Here is a 26,241-nt window from a genome sequence, read left to right as displayed (position 1 = left end):
CTGCCCATGGAAGTGCAGCAGAAAGGCATAGAGGCCACTAGGCCTTGAAGTGGCTGCCATTTTAAAGAGTCGAGTCAGATGGCCTGTTAACTCAGATTAATTGCTGTGCTTTTGGATTCCAGGTTGATGCCGGCCCAGGATGGATCAGACCTGTGAACTACCCAGAAGAAATTGTTTGCTGCCCTTTTCCAATCCAGTGAATTTAGATGCCCCTGAAGACAAGGACAGCCCTTTCGGTAATGGTCAATCCAATTTTTCTGAGCCACTTAATGGGTGTACTATGCAGTTATCGACTGTCAGTGGAACATCCCAAAATGCTTATGGACAAGATTCTCCATCTTGTTACATTCCACTGCGGAGACTACAGGATTTGGCCTCCATGATCAATGTAGAGTATTTAAATGGGTCTGCTGATGGATCAGAATCCTTTCAAGACCCTGAAAAAAGTGATTCAAGAGCTCAGACGCCAATTGTTTGCACTTCCTTGAGTCCTGGTGGTCCTACAGCACTTGCTATGAAACAGGAACCCTCTTGTAATAACTCCCCTGAACTCCAGGTAAAAGTAACAAAGACTGTCAAGAATGGCTTTCTGCACTTTGAGAATTTTACTTGTGTGGACGATGCAGATGTAGATTCTGAAATGGACTCAGAACAGCCAGTCACAGAGGATGAGAGTATAGAGGAGATCTTTGAGGAAACTCAGACCAATGCCACCTGCAATTATGAGACTAAATCAGAGAATGGTGTAAAAGTGGCCATGGGAAGTGAACAAGACAGCACACCAGAGAGTAGACACGGTGCAGTCAAATCGCCATTCTTGCCATTAGCTCCTCAGACTGAAACACAGAAAAATAAGCAAAGAAATGAAGTGGACGGCAGCAATGAAAAAGCAGCCCTTCTCCCAGCCCCCTTTTCACTAGGAGATACAAACATTACAATAGAAGAGCAATTAAACTCAATAAATTTATCTTTTCAGGATGATCCAGATTCCAGTACCAGTACATTAGGAAACATGCTAGAATTACCTGGAACTTCATCATCATCTACTTCACAGGAATTGCCATTTGTAAGCAGTTTTTGGTACAACTTAAATATATACGTATATGTATATATACAGGCCACTTAAAGGGAAACTTGTAACAAATTTGTTTTTGGTTGCTTATCAGTTCACAGCTGAAATCCTATTGCTAATCATAAGCTTTTGGGCAAAATTTTACTTTGATTTTTAAATTTATCTCTGTTGTATGAATTTGGTTATTTTAAGCTTTTTCCGAATAACTCTTCATTGAGAGTAGGCTAATGCTTTTAAAGGCATTTGATTGAGTTCAGGTTTAATTTCTCAAGATGGAGGTATACATATGATTAAGGAAAAAAAAAAAAAAAAAAGATGGGTTTTGGCCTGCCAGCACCGTGAGTGCAGGTGAACCAATTTAGTACTTGGAGTCCTGTTGCTATATGTGGCAGATTATTTTTTTACTTGATGACTTGACACTTACTTCAGGTTGAAGGGCATTTTGAACACAGATTAAAGTGGCTAAGATGAGGTTTTCTTGGACATTGTCAAAATTTAAATTAGGCTAGTTTTTCTGAACTGTCTGTTTTGAAGGTATAGCATCCTGTGCTTTTGATAACTGCCACCATTAGCTCTTTTTTTTTTTTTTTTGAGATGGAGTCTCACTCTGTTGCCAGGCTGGAGTGCAGTGGTTGATCACTGCAATCTCTGCCTCTTGGGTTCAAGCGATTCTCCTGCCTCACCCTCCCGAGTAGCTGGGACTACTGGTACCCATCACCACGCCCGGCTAATTTTTGTAACACCATTAGCTCTTGAAGTTTTTCTAGTTTTGTTTTGTTTTATTTTATTTTAACAGAACCCTAACTAAGACAAAGTTTTATATTTATTTATTGTTTAGAGACTGGCCTTGTCATGTTGCCCAGGCTGGCGTCGGGACTCCTGGGCTCATTCGATCCTCCTGCATCAGCTAGAACTACAGTAGTTTCAGATTTTGAAGTGTGTATGTGTATGTGTGATATGTATACATTCTGTGTGTATAGAAACGGAGAGTATCTTATTTGAGTTGTTGTTTTCAGTAATGCTGTCAAGTATTGTTAGAGGGTGATAAATGATAACATTTGTTTTTATTTGAGCTTATGAAGAATTTCTTGACTTCTAGCTAAATGATCAGTTCACTTCTCTTAGCCTCAATTTTATTGCCTCTAAATTCCAAAAGTACTTGATTGCTATAAGATTCCTTCAGCCTTAACTGTTAATATTTGATATTGATTTTGCTTCTGCCTAAACACATTGTTTGGTCACCGCCGGTAATGTTAGCAAAGAGAATTTTTTTTGGCCAACAACTGTCTCATACCGCGTTAAGTTTTTATAAGAAAAACTTCTATGGTATGTTGTTATTCTGAGTTCATTAAACATTTGCTTTACCTTATATCCCTGCTGTTCTTTAAAGTTACAGAGGGAGAATGTGGGTGTGTCACTTTTGTTTCTCTTGATTCGTATCTTAATTGTGCCTTAGTACTCCTTGGTTTCTTGGCAATTGCAGATTTAAAAAAATTTGCTTTAGTGGTTATCTTGAGTCTGAATTGTCCTACACATTAGAGTGGATAGGCTGTTTTGAAAACCCCTTGGCAGCTCGGACAAATCCTTTTTCTTGGGTTCACGTTGAAATTTATTTCATATATATATCGTGTCTTTGTTTTTGCACATAAATTTAAATCTGAGAATGGAGATAGGTGTTTCTGTAGAAGCATACAAATAGAATTGTAAACCTGTTTCTCATCAAAGAGATGTTAGTGGAGTATTGGTTCTATTAAAAAAAAAAAAAAAAGAAGGCTGAGTGTGGTGGCCCACACCTGTAGTCCCAGCACTTTGGGAGGCTGAGGCGGACAGATCACCTGAGGTCAGGAGTTTGAGACCAGTCTGGCCAACATGGTGAAACTCCGTCTCTACAAAAATACAATAATGAGCCGGGCGTGATAGTGGGCAACTGTAATCCCAGCTACTCCAGAGGCTGAGGCAGGAGAATCGCTTGAATCCGGGAGGCAGAGGTTGCAGTAAGCCAAGATTGCGCCATTGCACTCCATACTGGGCAACAAGAGTGAAACTCTGTCTCAAAGAAAAAAAAAAAAAAAAAACTGAAAATATTGGAGCCTTTAGATAGTAGGTTACATGTCTAAAATGGGAGTTAGCAAATGTATAAATGTAGAAGTTTTTTTACAGGGAGAAATTGAAATTGCTCAAAGACTTTATGATCTTGAAGAAGCAAGTATGTAGTTTATTTATTTTTATTTTTTTGAGACAGAGTCTTGCTATCGCCCAGGCTGGAGTGTAGTGGTGCGATCTCAGCTCACTTCAACCACCTCCTCCTGGGTTCAAGCGATTCTCCTGCCTCAGCCTTCCGAGTAGCTGGGATTACAGGTGTGCACCACCACGCCTGACTACTTTTTGTATTTTTATTAGAGACGAGGTTTCACCATGTGGGCCAGGCTGGTCTCGAACTCCTGACCTCAGGTGATCCGCCCACCTTGGCCTCCCAGAGTGCTGGGATTACAGGCGTGAGCCACTGTACCCATCCCCTAATTTATTATTTTAGGAATTTGGTTCACAGTTGTGATTGAAATCTATTGCCTTTATTTTTGCCTTTGATATTTTTGAACTGAGGACTTTTTTTTTTTTTGAGACGAAGTTTTGCTCTTGTCGCCCAGGCTGGAGTGCAATGGCGTGATCTCAGCTCACTGCAACCTCCGCCTTCTGGGTTCAAGCGGTTCTCCTGCCTCAGCCTTCCGAGTAGCTGGGATTACAGGTGCGCACCACCACACCCAGCTAGTTTTTGTATTTTTAGTAGAGATGGGGTTTTACCATGTTGGCCCAGCTGGTCTCGAACTCCTGACCTCAGGTGATCCACTCGCCTCAGCCTCCCAAAGTGCTAGGATTACAGGTGGGAGCCACGGAGCCCGGCCTCAGACTGAAGACTTAAAAAGTGAGGTCAGGGTGGGCATGGTGGCTCACGCCTGTAATCCCATCACTTTGGGAGGCTGAGGCGGGTGGATCACCTGAGATGAGGATTTCAAGACCAGCCTGGCCAACGTGGCAAAACCTCGTCTCTACTAAAAATACAAGAAATTAGCTAGGCATGGTGGTGGGAGCCTGTAATCTCAGCTACTCGGGAGGCTGAGGCAGGGGAATCGATTGAACCCGGGAGGCCGAGGTTGCAGTGAGCCGAGATCGCCCCATTGCACTCCAGCCTGGGCGACAAGAGGGAAACTCCCTCTCAAGAAAGAAAAAACCATCCTGGCCAACATGGTGAAACCCCGTCTCTACTAAAAATGCAAAAATTAGCTGGGCGTGGTGGCGAGTACTTGTAGTCCTAGCTACTCGGGAGGTTGAGGCAGGAGAATCACTTGAACCCGGGACACGGAGGTTGCAGTGAGCCGAGATTGTGCCACTGCACTCCAGCCTTGCGACAGAGGGAGACTCCGTCTCAAAAAAAAAAAAAAAAAAAAAAGCGGTCAATCTTAGAATGCAAAGTTAGGTAAGCAATATGGCTTGAGAAAAGTGTAATTAAAAATAACTTTTCTATGTAGTCATATGATATTAATGTATTCAACCTGTTCACAGTTGATTTAAGTTATTGATACAGTAGGTATAGTTACTATGCTGGGAATTTTAGAAAATCCTTAGCAAATTGCTATTTGTCTCTTTTTGTCTGTAATTTTGGCTGGGCTTGGTGGCTAACACCTGTAATTCTAGCAAGTTGGGAAGCCAAGACGAAAGGATTGCTTGGGGCCCAGAGTTCGAAACTAGACTGGGCAACATAGTGAGATCCTGTCTCTACACTCAGTTGGATGTGGTGGTATGCCTGTAGTCCCAGCTACTCAGGAGGCTGAGGCAGTAGTAGGATCACTTGAGGCCAGAAGTTTGAGACTGCAGTGAGCCATGTTCATGCCACTGCATTCCAGCCTAGACAACAGAGCAAGATCCTGTCAAAAAAAAAAAAAAAAAAAAAAAGGAGAAAATTCTCTTGGCAGTGGGTAAGAGTAGTTATTAGGGTTGTAGCTTTCCTGTCTGGAATTAGAGAAAGAAGGGTCATATTTTCTGTTATTTTGTGTATCTACCTCTAAGTGGACTGTTTGCCTCTTGTCACGAATGAGTAGCCTCTTCAGTTTACCATCATGTGCTCTTATTTTCTCTGCATACAGCGAAGTGATTGTCATTACAATTTATAATCCTGACCTGATACTTTTATATTTAATTGGGTTGATATTTTCTAATTCCTCCCAGTGTACAAAGGCTTTGTGCTTTGTCGTTGTTGTTGAGACAGGCTACGTGCTTTGGATGTAGAGAATTAAATGAGCATGGCATTTTCAGAGGATACTTGTTGGAGATTGCTTGGGTAGGATGGATGTAGTCAGGTAATGGAGCCTAGAAATTCAGACTGAAGCATTTGGTATTGATGTGATAGGAACTGGCAGCCCTTGAGAGATTTTAGCTGAGAAGTGATGTAAAATCTGTTTGGAAGACTGACTAGGGGAGATAAGAGGCAAGGTCAGGATGTAGGGTATGTTGCAATAGTAATTAAGACTTAAGAATCGGCCCAGTGGCATGTACCTGTAGTCCTAGCTACTCTGGAGGCCGAGGCAGGAGGATCACTTGAGGCTGCAATTAGCTGTGATTGTGCCTGTGAATAGCCACTGCACTCCAACCTAGGCAACATAATGAGATTCTGTCTGTTAAAAAAAAAAAAAAAGAGCACAGTGAGTACTCTACAGAAAGGGGGGTAAATCTAAAAGATTATTTCAAAGGGAGAAAATTGGCAGCTTTTTTGGGGCTACCGGATCTGGAGGCAGATTGGAGTCTGGATTTGAGGAATGGAGAGAGATGAGGCAGATGATGTCTGAGGCTTATAGTTTTGCTGCCTGAGACAAAGATGATTCTTCAGAGGTTCTTTCCTCTTCTCTACCCATCATCCCACAATTTTCTACTCCCTCCTTAGCTATCTTGGAAGAAAATTGATCTCTTCACACCTGAGGTTCTGCTCTCTCTCCGACTCCCTTCTTGCTGGGTGACCTTTTTTTTTTGTTTGTTTTGTTTTTGTTTCGAGACAGAGTCTCACTCTCTCACTCAGGCTGGAGTGCAGTGGGGCGATCTCGGCTCAGTGCAACCTCTGCCTCCCAGGTTCAAGCAGTTCTCAGCCTCAGCCTCCAGAGTAGCTGGGATTACAGGCGCCCGCCACCACGACTGGCTAATTTTTATATTTTTAGTAGAGACGGGGTTTCACCATCTTGGCCAGGCTGGTCTTGAATTCCTGACCTCGTGATCCACCCGCCTTGGCCTCCCAAAGTGCTGGGATTACAGGCGTGAGCCACCGCGCCCAGCCTTTTTTTTTTTTTTTTTTATAAGATGGATTCTTGCTCTGTTGCCCAGGCTGGAGTGCAGTGGTGTGATCTCAGCCCACGGCAACCTCCGCCTCCTGGGTTCAAGAGATTCTTGTGCCTCAGCCTCCCAAGTAGCTGGGATTGCAGGCACCCTCCACCATGCCTGGCTAATTTTTGTATTTTTTGTAGAGACAGGTTTCACCATGTTGGCCAGGCTGGTCTCGAACCCCTGACCTCAAGTGATCCACCTGCTTCAGTCTTTCAAAGTGCTAGAATTACAGGTGTGAGCCACCACAACCTGCATACCACTTTTCAAACAGTCCTTTTTTGCATCCTTGTTCTCTTTTTCTTCCTCTTTCTCTGCAGTCTCATTCACTTTGATTGATTCTGCTGCTACTCTACTCTATGAAACTCTCTTCTGAACTGACTTCAAACCAAGAAATTCTAATTGTCAACTAAGCTGCTCCTCTACCTTGTGTTATATTCACCTAAAACGTAGTATTATTTTCTTTTTTATTTTTCCTTTGGACAGGGTCTTTCTCTGTCACCCAGGCTGGAGTGCAGTGGTGCCATCTTGGCTCACTGCAACCTCTGCCTTCTGGGTTCAAGTGATTCTCCTGCTTCAGCCTCCTAAGTAGGTGGGACTACAGGTGCCCACCACCATGCCTGGCTAATTTTTGTATTTTTAGTAGAGACAGGGTTTTGCCATGTTGGCCATGCTGGTCTCAAACTCCTGACCTCAAGTGATCCTCCTGCCTCCGCTTCCCAAAGTGCTGGGATTACAGGCATGAGCCACTGCGCCCAGCCTATTATTTTCATTTTGAACCCATCTCTTTTATTGCCAAACACGCATTTAACTTCCGTGTTCATGATGACATCATTATCCTATTCTTCTCAAAGCTAGAAACCTTGCAGTCACTTAATCATGTAAATGATTAAAATACATTTGAGTACCTCTTGAGCCAGGCACTGCCAGTATAATAAAAAATAAAAAAATCAAAAAAAGGAAAGAGATGGTTTGCTTTTAAGGAACTTCACTGTGTGGCAAAAACTAGTGTAAACAATGACAATACAGAATACTAAGTGGTCTGGTAGGTGTTATGTATGCAGTACTTTGGGAGTGTGGAGGAAGGCATGCCTAGAATAATCAGGGAGGACTTCACAGAGTGGTTATTTATAGTTTGAGCAGAGACATGCCAGTAAGAGGGAATAGCACATGCAAGTGGCCAGAAATCCTTGGCTAGCTATCTGGGAGGAGTGGGGTTGTCAGGAGATAAAGGTATAAAGATAGGCTTATATGCCGTGCTGTATAGTTGAATGTTTTTACTATTAGAAAATTTTACAGATGCCCTCAGTTTCTCCCTTTATTCATTTTTCTATGACATCTTTATTGTTGGTCTTCATTTAGTCTTTCCTTCCAGTCTGTCCTATATAAAATTACTTCCTACTTCCAAAATGAGAAATACTGGGTCTCTGCTTAAATTTGTAACCTAAATGCCTCACACCTCATTTTCTGAACAAATAAAGCCCAAATTCAGTGTCCTTTTTAATAGGATCCTGTCCTGACCTTTCCAAATCTTATGCTAGAGCCTTGTGTACCCTGAGTTCAGCCAAACTGAACTCTTAATGGTCCCTTGCTCCATACTCTCCCCTTGCTCATGCCTTTATTCTCCTGGTCTGATTCATCTTTGCATCTTAACAGTGTACAGCATGGTGCCTTCTTTTTACTGGGGACATATCGAGTTAATGAATGAATGATGCTATTACAGAGGTACAGTTTGGGAAGGGGAGTGAGTACATTTTAGGTAGAAAGGTGATGAGTGGATTGTCAGCCTTCATCATTTTCAATGGACCAATTACTAAAACTTTACAGGTTGGTTGGTTGGTTTTCTTTTTTCATTTCCTCATGTACTCAATTTCTAAGGCTTTTTGAATTTGAGCTTCCTAATATCTCATGCGTTAACTTTTTTTGTCCATTCTCAACTTTCACTCTCCTAATTAAGGATAATAATTTTTTTTTTTTTTGAGATGGAGTCTTGCTCTGTTGCACAGGTTGGAGGGCAGTGGTGCGATCTTGGCTCACTGCAGTCTCCGTCTGCCGTGTTCAAGCAATTCTCCTGCCTCAGCCTCCTGAGTAGCTGGGATTACAGGTGCATGCCACCACGCCTGGCTAATTTTTGTATTTTTAGAAGAGATGGTGTTTCACCACGTTGGTTAGGCTGGTCTCGAACTCCTGACCTTATGATCCGCCTGCCTCGGCCTCCCAAAGTGCTGGGATTACAGGCGTGAGCCACTGCGCCTGGCTAAGGGTAATAAATTATAATGGTTTTAGGTTGGACATCTTTGACCGCGTACTGCACTGTGTTTAGTGGAAGAAGTCCCTTAACGTTTCTGAGGCCCGTTTCCTCACTTCTAAATTACGGCTAGTACCTTCGTTGGAGGGTTGTTAAGTCTATGATACAAGATAACTTTTGTTTTTTTTTGAGACAGAGTCTCACTCTATTGCCCAGGCTGGAGTGCAAAATGGCACGATCTTGGCTCACTGCAACCTCCACCTCATGGGTTCAAGTTGATTCTCCTGCCTCAGCCTCCCAAGTAGTTTGGATTATAGGCATGCACCACCACGCCCGATTAATTTTGTGTTTTTATTAGAGATGGGGTTCACCATGTTGGCCAGGCTGGTCGAACTCCTGACCTCAGGTGATCGACCCACCTCGACCTCCCAAAGTGCTAGGATTACAGGCGTGAGCCATCTCTCCTGGCCATGATACAAGATAATTTATATGAAGTAATACACTGCTAGTCCTGAAGTAGGTGTGCAGTAAGTGATGCCTGCTGCTGCATGCCAAGAGTCAAATGTATATTTGAAAGAGTTGTGAATTTCAAGAAAGATATTTTTGAGTTTTTTTTTTTTTCTTCTTTCTGAGACAGGGTGTCGTACTGTTGCCCAGGCTAGAGTGCAGTGGCCTGATCTTGGCTCCTGGCTGGGCCCAAGTGATCCACTGCCCTCAGCCTTCCAGCGTATTGGGATTACGGGAATAAGCCACTGCGTTTAGCTGAGTTTTTGTTTTTTTTTCTCTATTTTTCCAAACTTATTTGATTAGTAAGATAAAGACATTAACTGCTGTTGACAGTTTCCATTTTTAATTAGTAATCAGGAGCATTTGTTGTACTTTTGTTTGATAATCAGAATAATTTAATTTGTGCAATAGGATCAATAGCTTTCTGTATTCCAACTGTTAAGTGGTGTAAGTTTATTACATTGTTGCTTTTTGCAGGTTGTCCTTTGTCCTAGATAGAAATGTTTAATTTCTTCTTCCTGGTTTTCAGGGGAGCCCCTTGAAAGGAGATCCAGTCTCTGAACTTTAGTGGTAGGATAATAACAATTGAACAGTTATTTTTGAATCTAATTTAAATAATCTCAATTGTAGCCTTTTAAAGCAATTCCTATGAACTTTTTTGAATTTAGAAAAGTCATACTTGGCCGGGCACGGTGGTTCACATCTATAATCCCAGCACTTTGGGAGGCCGAGGCGGGTGGATTATCTGAGGTCAGGAGTTCAAGACCAGCCTGGCCAACGTAGTGAAACCCTGTCTCTACTGAAAATACAAAAAAAAATTAGCTGGGTGTGGTGGCATGTGCCTGTAGTGCCAGCTAGTCGGGAGGCTGAGGCAGGAGGATCACTTGAACCCAGGAGGCAGAGGTTGCAGTAAGCTGGGATTGTGCCACTGCACTCCAGCCTGGGTGACAGAGTGAGACTTTGTCTCAAAAAAAAAAAAAAAAAAGTCAAACTTAAAAATGGAATATAAAAATCTCTTGATTTTTGTCACTTTTCATATACTCCCTCATTTACACTCTTAATATTCTATTAGAAATTGTCTCTTCTCTCCACACACCCCTTTTTTTCCCTTTTGGTTAATATATTAAGACATCTTTTCATATGAGCATGTAACATGTAACAAGTTTTTTTTGTTGTTGTTGTTGGACAATGTCTCGCTCTGTTGCTCAGGCTGGAGTCTAGTAGTGTGATCACAACTCACTGCAGCCTAGATCTCCTGTGTTAAAGTGATTCTCCTACTTCAGCCTCATGAGTAGTTGGGACTACAGGCCCATGCCACCACGCCTGGCTAATTAAAGAAAAAATTATTTGGTAGAGACAGGGTCTTGCTATGTTGCCCAGGCTGGTCTTGAATTTCTGGCTTCAAGCAATTCTCCTACTCTGCATGAGCCACCTCAGCCGCAAATATTTTCTTATGAAATTTTTGTTTAGATAAATGTTGATTCGCATGCAGTTGTAACAAATTCCATGGCCAGGCTGGGTGTGGTTGCTCATACCTGTAATCCCAGCACTTTGGGAGGCTGAGGTGGATCACCTGAGGTTGGGAGTTCGAGACCAGCCTGACCAACATGGAGAAACCCCGTCTCTACTAAAAATACAAAATTAGCCAGGCGTGATGGCGCATGCCTGTAATCCCAGCTACTCGGGAGGCTGAGGCAGGAGAATCACTTGAACCTGGGAGGTGGAGGTTGTAGTGAGCCAAGATCGTGCCGTTGCACTCCAGCCTGGGCTACAAGAGCGAAACTCCCATCTCAAAAAAAAAAAAAAAAAAAATCAGGAAATTCCATGGGCTAGGCACGGTGACTCATGCCTGTAATCCCAGCGTTTTGGAAGGCTGAGGTTGGAGGATTGCTTGAGCCCAGGAGTTTGAGGCAACAGTGAACACTGATTGTGCCACTGCACACCAGCCTGGGTGACCCTGTCTCTTAAAAAGAAAAGAATACAGAGAGGTTCCTTGTATATTTTGCCTGGTTTTGCAGTGGTAATATTTTGCAAAAAATATCTAATATCACACAACCAGAATATTGATGTTGATGTACTTCACCAATCTTTTTTTTTTTTTTTTTTTTTTTTTGAGGTGGAGTCTCCATCTGACGCCTGGGCTAGGGTGCAGTGGCTCGATCTTGGCTCACTGCAGCCTCCACCTCCCGGGTTCAAGCAATTCTCCTGCCTCAGCCTCCCGAGTAGCTGGGACTATAGGCGCATGCTATGACGCCCAGCTAGTTTTTGTATTTTTAGTAGAGACAGTGTTTCACCGTGTTACCCAGGGTGGTCTCAATCTCCTGACCTTATGATCCGCCTGCCTCAGCCTCCCAAAGTGTTGGGATTACAGGCTTGAGCCACCGCGTCCAGCCAGTCTTACTTAGGCATTGACGTTCATATAATTTATCCATCTTATTCAGATGTCCTTAATTTTATTTTTTTCCTTAAAAGAAATCTGTATTTCTGTCAGGACATTCTGGATGTCCCCAGTTTTACTGGTAGTCTTTCATTGTGTGTATATTATGTTCTTTGTTTTTATCACCTGTATAGGTTAGTATATCCATGACTGCTGTCAACTTTCTAAATGTTCACTGGGTGCAGTGGCTCATGCCTGTAATCCCAGCAGTTTGGGAGGCTGAGGCGGCTGGATCACCTGAGGTCAGTAGTTCGAGACCAGTCTGGCCAACATGGTGAAACCCCGTGTCTACTAAAAATAAAAAAAAGATTAGCTGGGTGTGGTGGTTCATGCCTGTAATCCCAGCTACTCGGGAGGCTGAGGTTGGAGAATCGCTTGAACCCAGGAGGCAGAAGTTGCACTGAGCTGAAATCGCGCCGCTGCACTCTAGACTGGGTGACAGAGTATGTCTCAGTCTCAAAAAAAAAAAAAAAAAAGTTGCTAAACATTTCTAATACCATAAGGATCCCTGCTGTTGCCAGCCGTTTTAAAACTACATCCGTCTTCTTCTTGGCAACCTTCCATCTCTTTTTCGTATGTGACAGCGTCTTGCTCTGCCGCCCAGGCTGGAGTGCAGTAGTTACATCTCAGCTCACTGCAACCTCTGTGTCCCAGGCTTAAGCGATCCTCCCACCTCAGCCTCCTGATTAGCTGAGATTACAGGCGCTTGCCACCATGCCCCACTGATTTTTGTATGTTTTTGTAGAGATGGGGTTTTACCATGTTGCTCAAGCTGGTCTTGAACTCGTGAGCTCAAGCAATCCGCCTGCCTTGGCCTCCCAAACGGCTGGGATTACAGGCAGGAGCCACCATGCCTGGCCTAGCCCCTCCATCTCTAGCCTTTGTCAGCTACTAAACTTCTTTTTCTAAAGTTTTGTCATTTCACAAATGTTAGATAAATATGAATCATACAGTATGCAGCCTTTTGGGATTGTCTTTTTTTCCCTTAGCATAATTTCCAGGGGATTCATCTAAGTTGTTGACGATATCAATAGTTTTTTTTTTTTTTGAGACGGAGTTTCACTCTTGTGGACCAGGCTGGAGTGCAATGGCATGATCTTGGCTCACTGCAACCTCTGCCTCCCAGGTTCAAGCGATTCTCCTGCCTCAGCCTCCTGAGCAGTTGGGATTACAGGCCCTTGCCACCACACCCAGCTAATTTTTGTATTTTTAGTAGAGATGGGGTTTCACCATGTTGGCCAGGGTAGTCTTGAACTCCTGGCCTCAAGTGATCTACCTGCATTGGCCTCCCAAAGTGCTGAGATTACAGGTGTGAGCCACTGCGCCCAGCTCTAGTTTTTTCCTTTTTATCACTAAGTAATATTCCATGATACAAATATACCATGGTTTGCTTGACCATTCACCTGTTGAAGGACATCTGGGGCAACGCTAGCTTTTGGTAATTAAGGTAAAAGTACTATTGATGTTCATTTATGGGGTTTTGTGTGACTATAAGTTTTCACTTCTCTGGGATAAATACCAGTAGAACAATTGCAGTATTATATGGTAATGGCATGTTAAGTTTTTTTTTTTCTCGAGAGGGAGTTTCGATCTTGTTGCCCAGGCTGGAGTGCAATTGCGTGATCTTGGCTCACTGCAACCTCTGCCTCCTGGGTTCAGGTGATTGTCCTTCCTCAGCCTCCCATGTAGCTGGGATTATAGGTGTCAACCACCACGCCCAGCTCATTTTTTGTATTTTTAGTAGAGATGGGGTTTCACCGTGTTGGCCAGGCTGGTCCCAAACTCTTGACCCCAGGTGATCCACCCTCCTCGGCCTCCCAAAGTGCTGGGATTATAGGCGTGAGCCACGGTGCCCGGCCAATGTTCAGTTTTTTTTTTTTTTTTGAGACAGAGTCTCTCTCTGTCACCCAGGCTGGAGGGCAGTGGTGCGATCCTGGCTCACTGCAACCTCTGCCTCCCGGGTTCAAGCGATTATCCTGCCTCAGGCTCCTGAGTAGCTGGGACCACAGGTGCACACCACCACACCAGGCTAATTTTTTTATTTTTAGTAGAGACGGGGTTTCACCGTGTTGGTCAGGCTGGTCTCGAACTCCTGACCTCAGGTGATCCACCCACCTCGGCCTCCCAAAGTGCTGGGATTACAGGTGTGAGCCACTACACCCGGCCCAATGTTCAGTTTTATAAGAAACTACCAAGCTGTTTTCCCTAGTGTCTGTACCATTTACATTCTCACTAGCAGTATATGAGTGATCCAGTTTCTTTTATTTTTTGTTTTTTGAGACGGAGTCTCGCCCTGTTGCCCAGGCTGAAGTGCAATGGCACGATCTCGGCTCACTGCAACCTCTGCTTCCCGGCTTCAAGTGATTCTCCTGCGTCAGCCTCCCGAGTAGCTGGGATTACAGGCATGTGCCACCATGCCTGGCTAATTTTTTGTATTTTTAGTAGAGACAGGGTTTCACCATGTTGGCCAGGCTGGTCTGGAACTCCTGACCTCAGGTAATCCACCCATCTTGGCTTCCCAAAGTCCTGGGATTTCAGGCGTGAGCCACTGCACCTGGCCGAGTGATTCAGTTTCTATGGATCCTCACCAGCATTTGGTGCGGTCACTATTTTAATTTTAGCCATTCGTGTAGATATGTAGTAATGTCTCATCTCATTATGTTTTTTTTTTTGAGACGGAATGTTGCTCTTGTTGCCCAGGCTGGAGTGCAGTGATGCCATTTCGGTTCACTGCAACCTCCACCTGCTGAGTACAAGCAATTCTCGTGCCTCAGCCACTGGAGTAGCTGGGATTATAGGAGTGCATCACCACACCTGGCTAATTTTTGTATTTTTTAGTAGAGATAGGGTTTCACCACGTTGGCCAGGCTGTTCTTGAACTCCTGACCTCAGGTGAGCCGCCCACCTCGGCCTCCCAAAGTGCTGGGATTACAGTTTTATATGGTGGATTCTATGCAGAGAGAGTTTTTTCTATAGTCTAGATTAGCAGTCCCCAGCCTTTTTGGCACCAGGGACCAAATTCCTGGGAAACAGTTTTTCCACAGGTGGGAGTGGGATGGTTTGGGGATGAAACTTTTCCACCTTAGATTATCAGGCATTAGTTAGAATCTCATAAGAAGCGTGCAACCTAGATCCCTTGCATTTGCAGTTCACAGTAGGGTTCATGATCCTCTGAGAATCTAATGCCACCCCTGATGTGACAGGAGTGGGAGCTCAGGCGATAATGCTCCCTTGTCTGCTGTTCACCTCCTGCTATGCGGCCCGGTTCCTAACAGGCTGAGAGGACCAGTACCATTCTGTGGCCTGGGCATTGGGGACCCCTGTTCTAGATGATCCACATTCTTTTAAATGCCTGTATACAAACCATACTTTCTTTCTTTTCTTTTTTTGAGACAGTCTCACTCTGTCACCCAGGCTAGAGTGCAATTGCGTGATCTTGGCGCACTGCAACCTCCGCCTCCCAAGTTCAAGTGATTCTCCTGCCTCAGCCTCCCGAGTAGTTGGGACTACAGGTGTGTTCCACCATGCCTGGCCAATTTTTTGTATTTGTATTTTTTAATTTTCATTTATTTATTTTTTTGAGATGGAGTCTCACTCACTCTGTCACCCAGGCTGGAATGCAATGGCACGATCTCGGCTCACTGCAACCTCTGCCTCCCGAGCTCAAGCGATTCTCCTGCCTCAGCCTCCCGTGTAGCTGGGATTACAGGCACCCGCCACCACGCCCGGCTTTTTTGTATTTTTAGTAGGGACAGGTTTTCGCCATGTTGTCCATTCTGGTCTCAAACTCCTGAGTTCAGGGAATCCACCGCCTTGGCCTCCCAAAGTGCTAGGATTACAGTCGTGAGTCACTGCGTCCTGCCACAAATCATACTTTGAAAATGTTGCTTCCATTTTTAGATAATTTGTTAGGGAACCAATAAAATCATACATACTTGTGATTTTCCCTTAGTAAAACACAAATTTTAGTGTTTTTTTGCTGTTATTAGGTGAAATTACTTTATTAATACCTGTAAAGTTCCTTTCACATTGCTAGTGACCTTATATAAAATACCATAATGCTCTTTTAGCAATTGCTGGAAAGATAAAATCTATTTTGGAGAATGAACAATTATATTTTCATATTAGATTAAATTAAAAGTAGTTACTGGTTATGTGATATTCCCTCACATACCAGAGTGAGTCTGAAGGTAGTCTTTCTTTGTAAATTATGAGGCTATATTTCCTGTGTTATCTCTGATTTTTCTTGATGCTGTAATTGGAGCTGTTGGGTCTCCCTGGTGAAAGTAGGTGATGTACAAGTTGTGTCTATACCCAGTGAAAATAACAGACATTAATGCCACACTAATTTGTCATTGGAATTTTACATTCAAAAGCATTTCTTTTCTTTTTAAAAATATGATTGTAAATTGGTAATTTATAGTCGTGTATACCAAAGGCATTTCTTTAACGTTGTAGTTGGTTCAACTGAAAATATGTTGTCTGTTTTTATAATTAGTATATTGAGGAACAGTACTTCCATCATGTCACAATATATTAAGAATTGCCAGCGGGGCACGGTGGCTCACGCCTGTAATCCCAGCACTTTGGGAGGCCTAGGCGGGAGGATCACCTGAAGTCAGGAGTTGAGACCAGCCTGGCCAATGTGGCCAAACCCCTGTCTACTAAAAATAAAAAAATTAGCCAGGTGTGATGGCGGGTGCCTGTAGTCCCAGCTACTCGGGAGGCTGAGGCAGGAGAATCCAGAATTGAATTGAACCGAGGAGACGGAGGTTGCAGTGAGCCAAGATTGTGCCATTGCACTCCAGCCTGGACAACAGAGTGAGACTCAGTCTTTTTTATTTTTATTTTTATTTTTATTTTTGAGACGGAGTTTCGCTCTTGTCGCCCAGGCTGGAGTGCAATGGCACAATCTCGGCTCCCTGCAACCTCTGCCTCCCGGGTTCAAGCGATTCACCTACCTCAGCCTCCTGACTAGCTGGGATTACAGGCATGTGCCACCACGCCCGGCTAATTTTTGTATTTTTAGTAGAGATGGGGTTTCTCCATGTTGGTCAGACTTGTCTCCGACTCCCAACCTCTGGTGATCTGCCCACCTCAGCCTCCCAAAGTGCTGGGATTACAGGCATGAGCTACTGTGCCTGTCCTTTTTTTTTTTTTTTTTTTATCTTTTGAGACAGGGTCTCACTCTGTTGCCTAGGCTGGAGTGCAGTGATGCAGTCACAACTCACTGCAGCCTCAACCTCCCAGTCTCAAGCAATACCCCCACCTCTGCCCCTCTGAGTAGGCTGGGACTACAGATGTGTGCCATCATGCCTAGCTAATTTTTTTTTGTTTTGTTTTTTGAGACAGAGTCTTGCCCCATCGCCCAGGCTGGAGTGCAGTGGTGCGATCTCAGCTCACTGAAAGCTCTGCCTTCCGGGTTCACGCCATTCTCCTGCCTCAGCCTCCCGAGTAACTGGGACCACAGGTGCCCACCACCACACCTGGCTAATTTTTTGTATTTTTAGTAGAGACGGGGTTTCACCATGTTAGCCAGGATGGTCTCGTTCTCCTGACCTCATGATCTGCCCGCCTTGGCCTCCCAAAGTGCTGGGATTACAGGTGTGAGCCACTGCGCCCGGCCATGCCCAGCTAATTTTTGTATTTTTTTGTAGGGATGGGATGGCACCTATGTTCCCTAGGCTAGTCTTTAATTCTTGGGTTCAAGTGGTCCTCCTGCCTCGGCCTCCCAAAGTGTTGGGATTACATATGTGAGCCACCAGGTGTGAGCCACTGTGCCCAGCCAGGTTGTGTGTGTGTGTGTGTGTATGTATGTATGTTTGTATATATTTATATTTATTTTTTTGGAACTGAGTCTCACTCTTTCATCCAGGCCCGAATGCAGTGGCATGATCTCAGCTCACTGCAACTTCTGCCTCTTGGGTTCAAGCGATTCTTTTTTTTTTTTTTTTTGAGACGGAGTCTTCGCTTTGTCGCCAGGCTCACTGCAAGCTCTGGCTCCCGGGTTCACGCCATTCTCCTGCCTCAGCCTCCCGAGTAGCTGGGACTACAGATGCCCACCAGCATGCCTGGCTAATTTTTTGTATTTTTAGTAGAGATGGGGTTTCACTGGGCTTTCACCATGTTAGCCAGGATGGTCTTGATCTTCTGACCTTGTGATCCACCCGCCTCGGCTTCCCAAAGTGCTGGGATTACAGGCGTCAGCCACTGCGCCCAGCCATTTCTTTTGTTTTTTGGCAAGTGATTCTTGTGCCTCAGCCTCCCGAGTAGCTGAAATTATAGGCGTGTGCCCTCAACGCCTGGGTAATTTTTGTATTTTTAGTAGAGACAGGGTTTCACCATGTTGGACGGGCTGGTCTCAAACTCCTGGCCTCAAGTGATCCGTCCTCCTCAGCCTCCCAAAGTTCTGGGATAACAGCTGTGAGCCACCATGCCCTTCCCAGGTTTTATATTTATTCTTTTTTCCTTTTAAATTATGTTTTCATTTAGGTATTGTATGTAAAGTGCTTTTCTAACAGAGCTTTGGGGCAGAAGTGTTAGGGCAGGTCATTAAACCACTGAAATTAGTTCTTTGGAGGAGAAGATAATGATTGGAGTTGTAAGTGAAGTCTTGATAGATACCTTATCAATTTCATAGTAATGTCTGTGGAATTTCTTTTTCTGTTTTTTTTTTTTTAATTATTTCTTGAGGATTAACTGCTGATAGTGGAATATCATATATATAGTTGGCTCTTGATGTACTTATTTCTGGATGGCTTTCCAAAAGGATTTTACCATTTTACACATAGTTCTAAATAGTATATGAATTTAGCATTTGTCCCACACTTAGATAGCACTGATTTTTTTTTTATTAAGTGGGTGCAAAATGCTACTATAAGATTGCTTTAATTACTACAATTTTCTTGATGAAAATGATTTCTACTTGTTTACTGTTTGTATTTTTTTCTAGGAGTTTTGTGTCTATATTCTTTGCTGATGTATCTTTTTGGATTTAATGTTTTATACATATTAAACTTTTATCTCATTGGATATAAATATTTTCCCAATCTGGTTTTCATTTTAGTTAATGATTTTCTGTAGTTGTATAGTCAAAGTTTCATTTATTATATAGCTAGATCTGTGTTTTCGAGTGATTATTGATTCAAAGCTTATTGTGCTTCAGATATTTGATAAACTGACTTTAGACTCTTGTAAAAATTTGAAGAACTCATATCTACTACAGTCTTACTGATTTAATAGGGGTTTTAATATCCAGTACTATGCTAATAATTTTTATAGTGTTTTTACTACAATTTTTTGAGAACATAAGTTTTTAGAGCTGTGGATGGAATGTTTTCTGCTGTATCAGTTATCTCTTCTGCGTAACAGACCCCTAAGTGTAGTAGCTTAGAGGAGTAAATATTTATTATCTCACATTTTGTAAGGAATCATGGAGTGGCTTAGCTGGATGGTGCTGGCTCAGTCTCTCTAATGAATTTACAGTCAAGATGTCTGCCAGGGCTGCGGTCTCTGAAGGCTGTAGGATCCCTGTCCAAGATGGCTCACTCATATGGCTGCTAGCTCTTTGTATGAGGCCTGTTCTTTTCCACTTGGACTTCTCCATAGGCCTGCTTACTGTATGGTAGCTGGCTTTTCCCGGAGTGAGTGATCCAAGAGAGAGGGACAGACCAAGCAGGAAGATGCAGTAACTTTTTATGATGTGTATTCTAGTGGCTGGCCACACATACCAAGCAGATAGGGAAGGGATTACACAAAGGCATGAATACCATCAGGCTGGGATAATTGGGGGCCAGCTTGGAATCTGGCTACCATATCCAACCAAATAAGAAATTAATAGTTTTAATTAAAGGAAAAGGATTATGTTAAATAGACATTCGTTAGTTTTTACTTTTAAGCTGAGTCAATAGTTTTTCAAATTGAATTTTTGAATAGATATATGATTAAAAAATACATGAAAAGTTAACCAGTGAAGTGACCTCTGTGCCATGTTTGCTCAGGTAACGCGCCTCCAATTCTTGTGCTTCCCCGGAGACCACCTTTTTTAAGACAAAGGTAGTGGACTGTGCACACTTGGTCTTCCTTTTTCACATAATGGTGTATGTTGAAATCTTTCCATTTTAGAGCATAGCTTTCCCTTTTTAATTTTGTTATTATTTTTGAGACAGAGTCTCCCTCTGTCGCCCCAGCTGGAATGCAATGGCGCGATCTCGGCTCACTGCAACCTCCATCTCCTGGGTTCAAGTGATTCTCCTGCCTCAGCCACCTGAGTAGCTGGGATTACAGTCGCCTGCCACCACGCTCGGCTAATTTTTGTATTTTTAGTAGAGATGGGGTTTCACCATGTTGGCCAGGCTGGTCTCGAACTCCTGACCTCAGGTTATCCACCTACCTCAGCCTCCCAAAGTGCTGGGATTACAGGCGTGAGGCACTGTGCCCCGGCAATTTTTTTTTTTTTTTTTTTTTGAGTCAGAGTCTTGCTCTGTTGCCCAAGTTGGAGTGCAGTGGTTTGATCTCGGCTCACTGCAACCTGTACCTCCTGGGTTCAAGTGATTCTCCTGCCTCAGCCTCCCGAGTAGCTGGGACTACAGGCATACCCCACCATGCTCGGCTAATTTTGTATTTTTAGTAGAGACTAGGTTTCTCCATGTTGGTCAGGCTCGTGTCAAACTCCCCACCTCAGGCGATCCGCCCACCTTGGCCTCCCAAAGTGCTGGGATTATAGACGTGAGCCACCCGCGCCTGGCCTAATTTTTGTATTTTCAGTAGAAATTTTTGTATTTTGTATTTTTGTATTTCACCGTATTGGTCAGGCTGGTCTGGAACTCCTGAGCTCAGGTGATCCACCCGCCTCGGCCTCCCAAAGTGCTGGGGTTACAGGAGTGAGCCACTAGGCGTGACCTAATTTTTGTATTTTTAGTAGAGATGGGATTTCACCATGTTGGCTAAGCTGGTCTCGAACTCCTGACCTCAGGTGATCTGCCTGCCTTGGCCTCCCAATGTGCTGGGATTATAGGCGTGAGCCACCGCACCTGGCTTTTTTTTTTTTTTAACGTGGATGGTTTTCTTTTGCATGAATGGATAGACATTTCCTGTGCATACATTCTGAAAGTGAACAACTATATATATGCAATTTATTTTTATTTTTATTTATTTATTTATTTATTTTTTGAGACCAGAGTCTCGCTCTGTCGCCCAGGCTAGAGTACAATGACACAATCTCGGTTCACTGCAACCTCTGCCTCCTGGGTTAAGCAATTCTCCTGCCTTAGCCTCCCCAGTAGCTGGGATTACAGGTGTCCGCTAATTTTTGTATTTTTACAAAATTCACCCAGCTAATTTTTTGTAATTTTGGTAGAGACAGGTTTCACTATGTCGGCCAGGCTGGTCTCGAACTTCTGACCTTAGGTGATATGCCCGACTCAGCCTCCCAAAGTGCTGGGATTACAGGTGTGAGCCACTGCGTCTGGCCTGCATGGGGATTCTTAATGAAGATAATTATTGTAGTTGAGGGGGAAATGGAATAATAAATATTTATTGGACCCTAAATACCTTCAAATATGGAATACCCTAGGTATTCTAGGGCATTTAGGGACCGATAAATATTTATTCCTCCGCACTCCTCCCTCGCTCTTTTTAGAATTTTTTTTTTTTTTTGAGATGGAGAGTCTTGCTCTATCTCCAGGCTGGAGTGCAGTGGCGCGATCTTGGCTCACCGCAACCTCTGCCTCCTGGGTTGAAGTGATTCTCCTGCCTCAGCCTCCTGAGTAGCTGGGACTACAGGTGCATACCACTACGCCCAGCTAATTTTTGTATTTTTTGCAGAGACAGGCTTTCCCCATGTTGGCCAGGATGGTCCCGTTCTCTTGACCTCGTGGTCTGTCTTCCTCAGCCTCCCAAAGTGTTGGGATTACAGGCGTGAGCCTCTGCCGGGCCTTTTTTAGATTTTTAAGAGAATTTTTGTTAAAGCATGAACTTAAAAAATCAGACTTGGCTTGGAGCGGTGGCTCATGCCTTTAGTCCCAGGACTTTGGGTGGCTGAGTCAAGTGGATTGCTTGAGCCCAGGAATTCAAGACCCGCCTTGACAATAATATCAAGATCCCCTCTTCATGAAAAACAAGCTAATACTTAATACTATTTTACATAAGAATTTTTTATAGTATGTCATGTTTTAATGTATATTGGTTATATAGTTGCAAATTTAAAAGCATAGTGGTGGCTCATACCTGTAATCCCAGCACTTTGGGAGGCTGAGGCGGGCAGATCTTCTGAGGTCAGGAGTTCAAGACCAGCCTGGCCAACATGGTGGAACCCCGCCTCAGGCTGAGGCAGGAGAATAGCTTGCGCCCAGGAGGCAGAGGTTGCTTTGAGCTGAGATTGCACCATGGCATTCCAGCCTGGAGGACAGAGCAAGACTCCGTCTCTAAATAAATAAATAAATAAATAAATGTATACTAACTGCATCAGTGAGACTCCGTCTCTAAATAAATAAGTAAGTAAGTAACTAACTAACTAAATAAATGTATACTAACTACATTTTAAAAATCAAAGTATAGGCCGGGTACGGTGGCTCACAACTGTAATCCTAGCACTTTTGGAGGCTGAGGTGGATGGATCACCTGAGGTCGGGAGTTTGAGACCAGCCTGACCAACATGGTGAAACCTTGTCTCTACTAAAAATACAAAATTAGCTAGTGTGGTGGCGCATGCCTGTAATCCCAGCTACTCGGGAGGCTGAGGCAGGAGAATTGCTTGAACCTGAGAGGTGGAGGTTGTGGTGAGCGGAGATCGTGCTGTTGCACTCCAGCCTGGGCAACAAGAGCGAAACTTCGTCTCCAAGAAAAAAAATCAAAATATAATTCACATAAGATAAAATTCACCCTCTTTGGCCAGGCGCAGTGGCTCATGCCTTGTAATCCCAGCACTTTGGGAGGTAGAGGTGGGCAGATCACTTGAGGTCAGGGAGTTTGAGACCAGCCTGGCCAACATGGTGAAACCCCGTCTCTACTAAAAATACAAAAATTAGCCAGGTGTGGTGGCATACACCTGTAATCCACCTACTCAGGACACTGAGTCTGCACTCAATCCCTGGGCTACAGGGTGAAACTGTATCTCAAAAATAAAGAATAAAATGCAGCTACTTAAAGGGTATAGAGTTGAACAACTGTTACCACTGTCTAATTCTAGAACCTTTCATCACCCCAAAAGAAAACCCATTCCCAGCAGTCATTTCCCATTCAGTTTCCTCTAGCCCCTCACAACCGCTAATCTAATTCATGTCTCTATGTATTTGCCTATTCTAGGCGTTTCATATGAATACAGTCTTATAATTTGTGGCCTTTCGTGTCTGACTTGTTTAACTTAGCATAATGTTTTAAGGCTCATTCATGTTGTATGTATGCATACTTCATTCCATTTTTTTACTGCTGAATGTTGCTTTGTATTGTTGCCACTTTTTGTTTGTCTTTTCATCAGTTGATGGACATTTTGTTTCTTCCACTTTGTGGCTGTTACAGGCAATGCTACTGTGAAAATTTGTACTGTGAAGAGTTTTAGCGTGAATATATGTTTTCAGTTCTCTTGGGAAAATACCTAGAAGTGGTATTGTCGGATCATATGGTCATTCTATGTTTAGCATTTTGAGGAACAGCCAGACTGTTTTACATAGTGGTTGCACCGTTTTACAGTCTTACTTTAGCCTATATGGGTTCTAATTTCTTTCTTTTTTAGAACAGAGTCTCCCTCTGTAGCCCAGGCTGGAGTGCAGTGGCATGATCTTGGCTCACTGCAACCTCCGCCTCTCGGGTTCAAGCAATTCTCTGCCTCAGCCTCCCGAGTAGCTTGGACTACAGGCGCCCGCCACCATGCCTGGCTAATGTTTGTATTTTTGGTAGTGACAGGGTTTCACCACGTTGGCCAGATTGGTCTTGAACTCCTGACCTCAGGTGATTCACCCGCCTCGGCCTCCCAGAGTGCCGGGATTACAGGCATGAGCCACTGCATCCGGCCGTGGGTTCTAAATTCTTAATATTCTCATCAACATTTATTACTGTCTTTTTAATTTTAGCCTGTAATCCCAGCTACTAGGGAGACTGAGGTGGTAGCATCGCTTGAGCCCAGGAGGCTGAGCCTGCAGTGAGCCAAGATTGCACCACTGCACTCCAGGCTAGGTGATGGAGTGAGACTTCATCTCAAAAAAAAAAAAAAAAAGAAAGTAATGGCAAGAACTGGAATTATTTTGCACCAACTTAAATATTTAGATCTTTAATACCTTTGGAAAGTTTTTTATATATAGTTTTTTTGTGTGTGTGTACATATATATATATATATATATATATATATATATATATATAGATATAGATATATATGAATGAATGAGATGGAGTCTCACTCTGTCACCCAGGCAGGGGTGCAGTGGTGCCATTTTGGCTTACTGCAGCCTCCGCCTCTGGGGTTCAAGTGATTCTTGTACCTCAGCCTCCCGAGTTGCTGGGATTACAGGTGTTCGCCACCATGCCCAGATTTTTTGTCTTAATTCATGAAGGATGAATTAAGTCTGCAGTTGTTCTTTTTCCCTTTTTCTTTCCAGTTTTTTTGTTTGTTTGTTTGTTTGTTTTTGAGACAGAGTCTCACTCGGTTGTCCAGGCTGGAGTGCGGTGGCAGTATCTTGGCTCCCTGTAACCCATCTCCCTGGTTCAAGCGATTCTGGTGCCTCAGCTTCCCAAATAGCTAGGATTACAGGTGTGTGACATCACACCTGGTTAATTTTTGTATTTTTAGTAGAGACAAGGTTTCACCGGATTGGTTAGGCTGGCCTCAAAACTCCTGACCTCAGGTGAACCGCCCACCTAAGCCTTCCAAAGTGCTGAGATTACATGCATGAGCCACCAAGTCTGGCCTAAGTCTGATTTTTTTTTTTTTTTTTTTTTTTTTGAGACGGAGTTTCGCCCTTGTTGCCCAGGCTGGAGTGCAATGGTGCGATCTTGGCTCACCGCAACCTCTGCCTCCCAGGTTCAAGCAATTCTGCCTCAGCCTCCCGAGTAGCTGGGATTGCAGGCATATACCACCACGCCTGGCTAATTTTGTATTTTTATTAGAGATGGGGTTTCTCCATGTCAAGACTGGTCTCGAACTCCTGACCTCAGATGATCCGCCTGCCTCGGCCTCCCAAAGTGCTGGGATTACAGGTGTGAGCCACTGCACCCGGCCGAATTTTTTTTTTTTTTTTTTTTTTTTAATGGAGTCTCGCTCTGTGGCTCAGGCTGGAATGCAGTGGTGTGATCTTAGCTCACTGCAACCTCTGCCTCCCTGGCTCAAGCGATTCTTCTGCTTCAGCCTCCTGAGTACCTGGGACCACAGGCGTGCACCACCTTGCCTGAATAATTTTTTTGTGTTTTTGTAGAGATGGAGTTTCACCATGTTGGCCAGGCTGATCTCGAACTCCTGACCTCAGGTGATGTGCCCGCCTCCGCCTTCCCAAGTGCTGGGATTATAGGCATGAGCCACTGTACCCGGCTAAGTCTACAGTTTTCTTGTGATGTCTTTGTCTGGTGTTGGTATCAGGGTAATACTGTCTTCAAGATTACCCTTGAATGAGCTTTACTTCATTTTTTATGTGATTTTTTTTTTTTTTTTAATTTTTCTTTTCTTTTGTTTTTTGTTTTTGAGACAGAGTTTCACTCTGTCGCACAGGCTGGAATCCACGCTCTAGGCTCGCTGCAGCCTCCACCTCCCAGGTTCAAGAGATTCTCCTGCGTCAGCCTCTTGAGTAGCTGGGGTTACAGGCACGTGCCACGACACCCGGCTGATTTTTTTGTATTTTTAGTAGTGATGGGCTTTTCACCATGTTGGCCAGGCTGGTCTCGAACTCCTGACATCAAGTGACCTGCCTTCCTCAGCCTCCCAAAGTGTTGGGATTACAGGAGTGAGCCACTGTGCCCGGCCTGCAATTACTTCTTAAGTTCTCAATTAAAAGAGAGTTTATCAAGGACTTTTTTTTGTAATTTTGCATTTTGAAAATTGCTAACATTAACTGGGACAGTCCTTTCATTTATTTATGTGTCACTGACTTGTTTTTTTGAGTTGCCTACTATGTCCTAGGCACTGGTAAGATAGGAATATCATTGTACCTGAGGCAGGGCAACATGCGCTTGGTTGAGAGGAGCATAATCTAGGATTATAAGAACTGCAACCTCCACTTCCCAGGTTGAAGCAATTCTCATGCCTCAGCCTCCTGAGTAGCTGGGACTACAGCCATGAGCCACCACGCCCAGCTAATTTTTGTGTTTTTAGTAGAGATGAGGTTTCCCCATGTTGGCCAGGCTAGTCTCGAATTCTGGACCTCAGGTGATCTGCCCACCTCAGCCTCCCAAAGTGCTGAAATTACAGGAGTAATTTCATTCTCCCAAAGCTGCTGCTTTGAGTATGGGCCAGGCATGGTGGCTGATGCCTGTGATCCCAGCATTTTAGGACACTGAGGTGGGAGTCTAGCTTGAGCCCAGTAGTTTGAGACAAGCCTGGGGAACATAGGGAGATCCGGCCTCTACAAAAAAAATAAATTAGCCGGGTGGAGTGGCATGTGCCTGTGGTCCCGGCTACTTGGGTGGTTGAGGTGG

The 26,241-nt window shown here is 43.9% G+C and overlaps 1 protein-coding gene across 14 annotated transcripts in view; it reads left to right on the top strand.

The window, feature by feature from the left end:
* The window catches only part of NSD1 (nuclear receptor binding SET domain protein 1), a 170,602-nt gene that overhangs the window by 3,160 nt on the left and 141,201 nt on the right, over positions 1-26,241 (top strand). For 8 of the 14 annotated variants that reach the window (XM_024247156.2, XM_054556272.2, XM_054556271.2 and 5 more), the window contains exon 2: positions 123-1,066. In XM_024247156.2, coding sequence (XP_024102924.2) covers positions 140-1,066 — 927 coding nt within the window. In that variant the 5' untranslated portion in view covers positions 123-139. The remainder of the gene's footprint in view (positions 1-122; positions 1,067-26,241) is intronic. The other 6 variants (XM_054556277.1, XM_054556276.2, XM_063724432.1 and 3 more) reach the window with 1 other exon arrangement.

The sequence above is a fragment of the Pongo abelii genome, chromosome 4, assembly GCF_028885655.2.
Source record: "Pongo abelii isolate AG06213 chromosome 4, NHGRI_mPonAbe1-v2.0_pri, whole genome shotgun sequence".
Taxonomy (NCBI): Eukaryota; Metazoa; Chordata; class Mammalia; order Primates; family Hominidae; genus Pongo; species Pongo abelii.
The sequence above is the reverse complement of the archived record's forward strand: the minus strand, read 5'-3'. Positions and strand labels throughout refer to the sequence as shown.